This window comes from Anopheles darlingi, chromosome X, assembly GCF_943734745.1.
Source record: "Anopheles darlingi chromosome X, idAnoDarlMG_H_01, whole genome shotgun sequence".
NCBI lineage: Eukaryota > Metazoa > Arthropoda > Insecta > Diptera > Culicidae > Anopheles > Anopheles darlingi.
Window position 1 is genome coordinate 6,747,099 of NC_064873.1, and position 8,405 is coordinate 6,755,503.

An 8,405-nucleotide genomic window follows, 5' to 3' on the forward strand; every position below is an offset into this window, starting at 1 on the left:
CAATCGAGCAGATTGCTAGTGAAACCGAAAGAGGAATGTTAAACCTTTTTGAAGCAAACTACACTTGCTCATTACGATCGGAAATGCTGAATTTACAGACGAAAATCTAAAAAAACTAGAAATGGGCTTTTTCATTTGCTGGTCACTGTATCTTTTCATTATGAATCTTTGCAAACGAGCTCCTGATTATTTGAGGACAGCAGTCTCCGCTAGTTCTAGGATCGAATGGAAGACCTTCCGCAGGACACTAGTATGGAGAGCATGTAAGATTAAGTACGATATTGAATGGCATATCGATGCAGTAAAACTCTCCTTCTTAGCACGACTCGTTCTACAAGAGAGCGGTCTTCTCTTCCATCGATATCATTTCTTCACTGCTGAATATTCTTAACACATATAGATTTTCGTATGTACATTTTCGTTATATGATCTTTAGATAGATCTGCCAATGTTGTACGCTAGTATTATACATCATGCGCATACATGTGTTGCTAGGTTATTCTAATGACCAGTACATGTTTCATCTTTTCTATCTAGCAAGATAGTGTCGTTACGAGTAGAATATTGCGCGCATTTCTTGTATTACATATCTTTTGGCTAGTGTAGGAACGAAGAAAGATAATCTCATGATGATACAATGTTCAGTCATTCGTTCAACATGCGAGGCTGACCCTTCGATGCGATGAGCTGGTTGGGTGTTTTTAGTTACCTACAAACGCTCGGAAAATTCATTACACCGAATCTGGGCATGTTAGCATTTTGGACGATCGACTGAACATTGTGTTTTCTACGAGATTATCTTTCTTTCTTTGATTTCAAACGAAACCACAAGGAGGAATACAAATGGAATACGAGTGATACTTTTCAACAAGCTCAATTATGCCCTCCAATTGATGATGAAGAGATTGAACTTATATAACACCATACAATAACATATTTGCGATACTTTTTGTATTGCTGTCTGAGGCGTTGGCTGTGGCATATCTGTACACCGTCAATCCAGTACCAACACTTCCTGTCGATAGATGCACCCACCAGTGATATCGAACGAACTGAAGACCGCTCTCCTGTAGAAAGAGACGTGCTAAGCATGGGAGCTTTACTGTATTGACGTGCTATTATGTATCGTACTTGATCGAATAGAAAACCGAACGCAGGACATGAATACTAAAAGTGTTGACAAGAAATGAAGCAAACAGTGGGAACAGCTATCAGTGAGAGCTATCAGTGTTTAATGGACCGTATGTAGTCTTTCAATTTATGTGTTTTACACTTTAGCTTTTTAATTAATATTGTTCACTCTGGTTTGCACGATAAGAAATGGCACACCAATTGTGTATAGGTATCATTCTGATTATTCCGATCATTCCGATTCGATCTACAAGAGAGCGGTCTCTTGCTGCTTCGATATTATTACCGCTTTGCTTGATCAATACCGAAATCCATAAGTGCTTTTACGTTTTATAAGCTTTGGCTACAAGTACTTATATTGAATGCTAGTATTATATACGGTTTATAATACAAACACGTATTCTAACAAGCTGCAAGGACAAAACCAGAATGAACTATGCTCAAAACCAAAGTAATCGTTATCAATCAAATCCCATTAAAATCGGCCAAAAGAGATACGAAAAGCGCCTAGAGCTTGACCATAAGGCGGCGTGAAAGGATGCAGATCTAATTCTTAACAGTTTTACAAAACCAATAGCTCGGAATTTACATCACAAACTACACATATTACTGTTGTTGCTTGTCGCTTAATCTCTCGGAGACACTTTTAAAAGCTTCCTGTAAATAGCTTCCCTTCGACCTTTGACCTAGCGGAGGTTGTTTCCCTTCTCATTACCATGAGGTTGTAGAATCAAATTCACATTAGATAACTGTGCAATCGGATGTAGCCCTATTGTTCCGTCAGTGACATACAGTGATCGGCATAAATTAAAGCCCATCTACAGTTTTTTTGTAGATTTTCAACAAGACGACGTGCTAAGCATGGGAGCTGTACTGTATTGACGTGCTATTATGTATCGTACTTGATCGAATAGAATACCGAACGTAGGATATGAATACTATTGAAGTAATAACAAGAAATGAAGCAAACGGTGACAACAGCTATCAGTAAGAGCCATTTAGTATTTAATCAACCGCACCCGACCAGAACGCGATAATAAATGCGCCGTTGTAAAACCACCAACTTTAACGATTTCACTTTAAGCTGCGCACCGAATGCTGCTGGTGTGATAGACGCCTTGATCACGGTGGTGGTAGTTGAGATTGTTCACAGCGCGTGTTGTGCTTGTTGGATCTGGGTTGTTCTGTCTCGTTCACTCCACCTGTGCGGGCCTTTCCAAATGTCAACATCAACGCGGGTCGCTCGCTATCAGCATCTCGAGCGGTCCAGTGCATCTTGTTGCTGCTGACAGGGTTTATATGCGGACAACACAACAGCGCTCCAGTCAGCATCAGTAGTTGAGCAAGAGCAGACCGATCACCATGCCGAACCTGTCGACCCACATCCTTGATACGAGCCGCGGTAAACCAGCGCCTGAGGTGCCAGTTACACTGTACCGCCAAACCGTGGAATCGGGCTGGACGAAGATCAGTACCGGTATAACGGACAGTGACGGGCGGTTCCGGGAGTTTTTTAGCGGGGGCCAGGAGGGCCTGCAGGTGGGCGTCTACAAGCTGCACTTCGAGGTGGCCGGATACTTCCGGAATCGCAGCGTCGATACGCTTTACCCGTTCATCGAGGTACGTGATCAGTTCCATCAGCACCGCTAGCAGCCAAAGGCACAAGTAGACCAGCGGAATTATCATCTTCTTGTTATCTGTGTATTGCAGGTTGTGTTCACCGTTGCAAACGACAAGCAACACTACCACATTCCGCTATTGTTGAACCCGTACGGTTACTCGACCTACCGCGGATCGTAGAAACCTAGTAGGCAAGCATCCGGATCCTCGTACAATTAACCCACATCATCCTCTTCTAAGCCGTAGCAATCTGCCTGCTGTACCGGGCTAGCGGTGCAGGTACAAGAAGACCGTAATGGAATAAAATGTATCGATGGCAATAAATGTTGCTTTATTAATCGGCATACCTCCGAGTACGTTACGCATTCGTGTTTGCTCTACACTTGAACCACTGCCTTACCGGTGTTGCCACCCGTCAGCATTTCGACGAATGCCTTCGGCATTTGGGCGAATCCGTTGGTGGTGGTCTCCTGGTAGCGTAGTTTACCTTCTTCGATCCAGCGCAGGTTCTGTGTGATGCCCTCCATCCAGCGGTCGTGCCAGCGCGACACGATAAAACCCTCCTGGCGCAGCTGCTTGAACACGAACTCACGCTGCGGATCGTCCACCTGTACCCTACGTTCGTTGTAGTTCGAGATGGTGCCGCACACGGAGATGCGCCCGAACAGCTTCATCTGCTGTAGGACGGCGGCCGAGATCGTGCCACCGACGTTGTCGAAGTAGCAGTCGACGCCGTTCGGGGCGGCAGCCTTCAGCGCTGCCCCAAAGTCCGACACTGCCCGGTAGTCGATGGTCGCATCGAATCCGAGCTCCTTCAGCCATCGGCACTTGGCTTCGCTACCAGCTACCCCGATCACGGTACAGCCCTTGATCTTGGCGATCTGGCCGACGATACTGCCGACGGCACCGGCCGCACCGCTCACCACCACCGTTTCGCCCGGCTGCGGTTTACAGATTTCCAGAAAGCCGAAGTAAGCCGTGTTCCCTGGCATACCAAGCACACCAAGGGCGAGCGAGCGCGGGTGGCTCCCGAACGAGGGTAGAACATACGGCGTGTTGGAACCGGTGTAACGAGCCGGGTCGACGATGGTATGCGAACGCCAGCCAAAGTTACCGAACACGGTCGCACCGACCGGGAATGCTGTGTTACGGCTCGCTGTCACCTTGCCGACCTGGCCACCGATCATCACCGAACCGACCGGATAGCGCTCCATGTACGGACGCATATACGGATCGACGCTCAGATACTCGGCTTCCACCAGAAACTCTGCAGATGAGGGTCAAAAAGCGAGGTTATCTAGCAACATTTCCGAACGTATCGCACTGTCCGCCTGGAATTGTATGCTTACCATTTTCCGCGAGCTCATCTGGCAGCGTTTCCTGCTCCAGCTTAAAGTTGCTATCGTTGGGCAGCCCCTCGAACGCCTTGGCGTAGATCCACTTGCTAGCGACAACCATGATTTAGCTCTGCTTTCCGCGTTGAAGACACACCACACACTAGCATCCGGTGCGAACCTGTCAGCTTCATATACACACATCGAGCATGAGTACGCATAAAGATAATGCTTATCATAGCGCGCTTTCGATGACGCCATTTTTTGGGCCAGAGTCCGTTTATACCTGTGATCAGTGCGTTCTGTTTTTACTTTCGATTAATCGAAAGTATTTCGAAATTTTCGGATATTATTCTCGCTTACCCTCAATCGACGACGATGCGATTGAGGCGATCTAGAACCCAGCCTGTTTCCAATTGCATGTGCACTACCTGAAAATCCCGCGTTCCTCATTCGCCGGAAATTAACTGTTTTATTATTATCTACCGGATTTGCGCGTACGCCAGTGATTGAGCACCGATTCGAAGATAAGCATGTCTGGTACGATTCGGTTACCATATTCCAAACTGATAAGCCGTCGAATTCTATCTTCGCCGCCAAACACCGGGGAATATCACGGTTTCGGTGGAGATTTCAATAACGATTCCAGTCGCCCTTCTCGATACTTCCGACCATAAATGCTGCTTCATTCAAATGGTGAGCAACCTTTTCGAGCTGGGTGTTATCATCCGTTGTCGTTGGTTTGTGGTTTGCTTGGTGATAAGCTATGCCTATATGCAGCATGGTCTGCTGTCGATTACGTAATCGAGGGCGGTTACGCAGCATATTGGATTCATGCGGGAAAAACAGTAGCTCTAGGTAGGCGCCTAAAAGCCGTGCATTACCATCTAGCCGATCGCCCGCAACGTTGCACAACTCATTTAAGCGCGAACGCAACGCATAATTCGTTATGTATCTCTTATATTTTGCGCTCAATCAATCAATCAATCACTCGGGATCATTGGACTTGAATTTTGGTAGGACCCTGGGCGCTGGACGCTAGTCGGGCGCTAGTTCAAAAATGGAAGCTGGAGCACAACGCGAACGGAACTGACTAACTGACACTAACACCTTCGTATCGATTATCTCTGAGGTACCCTAACCTCGGCATACCGACCCTTAGATCAGGCCCCGGCTACGCTCGAATGTATGTAAACTTGTTGTTGTTAATATATGTGTATATATGTATCAAACTATACATTGAAAATGGTTTCACCCGCAACCCGTAAAATCCTGGCAAAACAAACAAAAAAAAATTAACCGGCCAAAAGTAACAGCAGCTAGCTGCTCACAGATGTTTTTTATAATTAGTTAATTACTTTAGTTGTAAATTTGTAAAAAAAAAAAAACAAGGAAAACTCCGAGTAACATCTGGTGAGTAACACGGTGGACACAAACAAACACGGACACGTTTGCTAACCCTGACGATGTGAAAACATTCAACAAAACCATAAGCCCCTACGGTACAGTGTCTGCTGCTACTTATACACACGGAAAGCTGCGGATTGTCGATTTACTTGTTCGAGTTCGATCAATCTAGGCATCCAATTGGTAATAAACTGATCCTGCTGCGAGTACTGTTGATGCTGCTGATAGTATTCGATCATTGCAACGGTCTGCCTGATTCACATGTTGATTGGGAAAAGTGTGTGTGCGTGTCTGTAGTGCGCTGGTAACCTTCGCGCCTTACGATCCAAACTGGTCCTGGGTCTCATCGATCGGTCCATACTCGTATGCTCCATGACCGTCGAACTTGAGGTAGTAGTCATGGTGCTTCCACAGCGATTTACGGTGCGATACGGTAAATAGCGTGATGCCGACCTTCCGGCAGTACTCGTACATGCTGCCCTCGACATCTACCGACACGGCGGACGTGCACTCGTCGAGGATGGCGAACTGGGGATTGTGGTAGAAGAGTCGGGCCATCGCAATGCGCTGCTTTTCGCCACCGGATAGCACATCGATCCAATCCTCGATCGCGTCAAGGCCCTTTTCGCGCACTTGTAGGTACGACAGCTGCACGAGCTCAAGGTAGGCGAGCAGATCGGCGTCCGTCTTGCCACGCCGCTTCATCTCCTGATGCGTGTGCGGATAGATGATCTGTAAGAGAGGCGATAGAAAGTGCGTAAAGTGATAAGGTACGAAAGCAGACGCTATTGGCATACCTGATCACGCAGCGAACCGAGTGTCATGTAGGGACGCTGTGGAATGTAGAAAAGCTTGCCGGCCGGCGGTTTGGTCACCTTGCCGCCCCAGGTCGGCCACAGCTCACCGAGAATGCGGAACAAGCTGCTCTTACCACAACCATTCGGGCCGCATACTAGCACGTTCGTACCGGATTGCACCTCGAAGGTGAGGTCCTTCACCAGCACATCGCCATTTGGTGTCACCAGTGGCACCTTCTCGAATTTGATGTAATTGTCCTGGAACTTGAGCAAGCCCCGGCCAGGCCCGATATCAGCATCGGCAATGCCGGAGTTGCTCACCATCGTGCGCTCGTAGCGGCCCGAGTTCAGGTCCTTCAGCACCACGGTCAGCTCGGTCATTCGGGCTGTGAAACCGGCCAGACGCGACATCTCGCGCCCTGCCAGCACCAGGCGACCGATTGCTTCCGCAAGCTTCACCAGCATACGTCCGAACGTGTAGTATCGCTATACCGGTGAATCAGGAAGGAAACGTAACAGAGATACATCAAAACTAGCCCTCCTTTTGTGATAGGATGGATCAGTTTGCGCCCGATTGGTAGGACGCAACTTACGCTCAACCGTTCGCTCTGTTGGCTGCCTGTCAGCAACGGGTGATCCTTCTCGAAGAACGGCAACGAAACCGCATAAAATCCAACCACAGTAGCGATGTCTACGCAAGACGAGGGATAGAGGCAAAGCAAAACACAAATCATTCAATAAATCAATAACATATAACATGTAGCAAACTGCTACTAAAACTGGTTGCCTTACATTTCGCCACCATATTGTCGATGATGCCCATGCCGACACGGAACTCGAGGAACTTGCGCATATGGGCAACGAGTTTGCTGAAACTGGCCAGTATCGTCAGTTTCTCGCGATTGTTACCCCGGTAGAAGGCAATCTCCTCCGAGTTGGTGATCAGCCGGCTGTTGACGTAACGGAACTCGCCCTCCAGCTTCTGCTCCATCACCGTCAGACGACCTGTCGGTTTGCGCAGGTTGGTGAGGAACACGCCAGAGAAGAACAGGTACAGCAGCAGTATGCCGGGGGTCGTTCCACCCAGATTGGTCGTCAGCCGGTACACGTAGATCACGATGTCGAGCAGCGGCTTGCAGATGTTCGAGTACAGATCGGTCACGCTCTCGCAGAACTTGTCGATATCCGTTGTCAGCAGCTGATCGGCGTTAGCTATCCGGTTGTCCAGATTCGACATTTTGTAGTAGGTAAATCCTCTGCAATGACAACGAATGATATCAATTATTACGTGCGAGAAGAGGACACGACGACCAATCCAAACCATACTTCAGGTACTCGTTGTAAAGAAACTGTGACAGGTTTGTACGGAACCGAAGCTTAAGCTCACCGATACTCCACTTTAGCACATTGTTAACGACTGCGATCTGAAACAGGGGAACGGAAGACCATTATAGCAGGTAACAGAGATTATCGGCATCATTTTGGAGCCACGGTCTTGCGAATCAGCTCTACTTACCGCCGGCAACGCCGAAAGGTACTTCACCAACGCGGTACGAAACTGACCCTTGTTCATCGTAATGATTGTGCTCTCGATTGCGGTCGCATTCTGTATCATCCAGATGTCGCTAACGGAGCGAGCAATCAACGAGAGGGCAATCACGACCAGCAATCCGTTCTCGACGCTCCATGCCTTCGGTATGATGATGCCTGAATAAGCGTCGGTAACAGATTATGCCGCGATCGAAGAAAGAACAATAAACTGCATAAGTAGTGCATTTCGCCAGTGCTCCGTTATCAGAAGTCTTGAAAACGATAGAACATCAAGTCCCCCGCCCCTCCTTTTGAATAGGAACGCGATCAAAGCGGTGTCGTGAAACAGGTATCGTTGTGTTCACAGACGTCAAACTGCTTTGAAACACGACATCTGATCGTACCATTTTTTGCTTCTATTTCATTCGTTAATTGTGCAAATGTTTACCCTTTGTTCAACATTCGAATGTGCTCGGTTGTTTCGAGTAGTCCAAAGCAGTCCGAGTAGTTTCGAGGAGCAGCAAAAAGCCCAGTCAAAGTGACGCGTCATCGTCCAACACCATTTACGTCACCTACAACGGTTGGC

At 47.8% G+C, this 8,405-nt stretch overlaps 3 protein-coding genes across 3 annotated transcripts in view; 1 reads left to right on the forward strand and 2 right to left on the reverse strand.

Moving 5' to 3' along the window:
- Positions 1–2,351: 2,351 nt before the first annotated feature.
- LOC125959355 (5-hydroxyisourate hydrolase) lies at positions 2,352–3,095 on the forward strand. Its single transcript, XM_049692179.1, has 2 exons — positions 2,352–2,751; positions 2,842–3,095. The coding sequence occupies exons 1-2, from the start codon at positions 2,494–2,496 to the stop codon at positions 2,929–2,931; spliced, it is 348 nt and encodes a 115-aa protein (XP_049548136.1). The 5' UTR covers positions 2,352–2,493; the 3' UTR covers positions 2,932–3,095.
- Positions 3,096–3,109: 14 nt separating this feature from the next.
- Positions 3,110–4,336, reverse strand: LOC125959261 (prostaglandin reductase 1-like). The gene is made up of 2 exons (XM_049692078.1): positions 4,101–4,336; positions 3,110–4,018 (listed from the first exon to the last, which is right to left on the reverse strand). The coding sequence occupies exons 1-2, from the start codon at positions 4,207–4,209 to the stop codon at positions 3,129–3,131; spliced, it is 999 nt and encodes a 332-aa protein (XP_049548035.1). The 5' UTR covers positions 4,210–4,336; the 3' UTR covers positions 3,110–3,128.
- A 201-nt stretch (positions 4,337–4,537) lies between these two features.
- LOC125959180 (ATP-binding cassette sub-family D member 3) overlaps positions 4,538–8,405 on the reverse strand; it is a 5,453-nt gene continuing 1,585 nt past the window's right edge. Inside the window, exons 3-8 of the mRNA XM_049691994.1 lie at positions 7,806–7,996; positions 7,616–7,713; positions 7,082–7,545; positions 6,883–6,980; positions 6,290–6,775; positions 4,538–6,224 (exon numbers count right to left, since the gene is read on the reverse strand). Of these exons, the coding sequence (XP_049547951.1) occupies positions 5,811–6,224; positions 6,290–6,775; positions 6,883–6,980; positions 7,082–7,545; positions 7,616–7,713; positions 7,806–7,996 (1,751 nt within the window). The 3' untranslated portion in view covers positions 4,538–5,810. The remainder of the gene's footprint in view (positions 6,225–6,289; positions 6,776–6,882; positions 6,981–7,081; positions 7,546–7,615; positions 7,714–7,805; positions 7,997–8,405) is intronic.

Coding starts and splice junctions, on each gene's coding strand:
- LOC125959261 (XM_049692078.1), bottom strand. CDS start 4,209: ATGGTTGTCGCTAGCAAGTGGATCTACGCCAAGGCGTTCGAGGGGCTG. Junction 4,019..4,100: donor AGATGAGCTCGCGGAAAATG/GTAAGCATACAA, acceptor CCTCATCTGCAG/AGTTTCTGGTGGAAGCCGAG.
- LOC125959355 (XM_049692179.1), top strand. CDS start 2,494: ATGCCGAACCTGTCGACCCACATCCTTGATACGAGCCGCGGTAAACCA. Junction 2,752..2,841: donor CGCTTTACCCGTTCATCGAG/GTACGTGATCAG, acceptor TGTGTATTGCAG/GTTGTGTTCACCGTTGCAAA.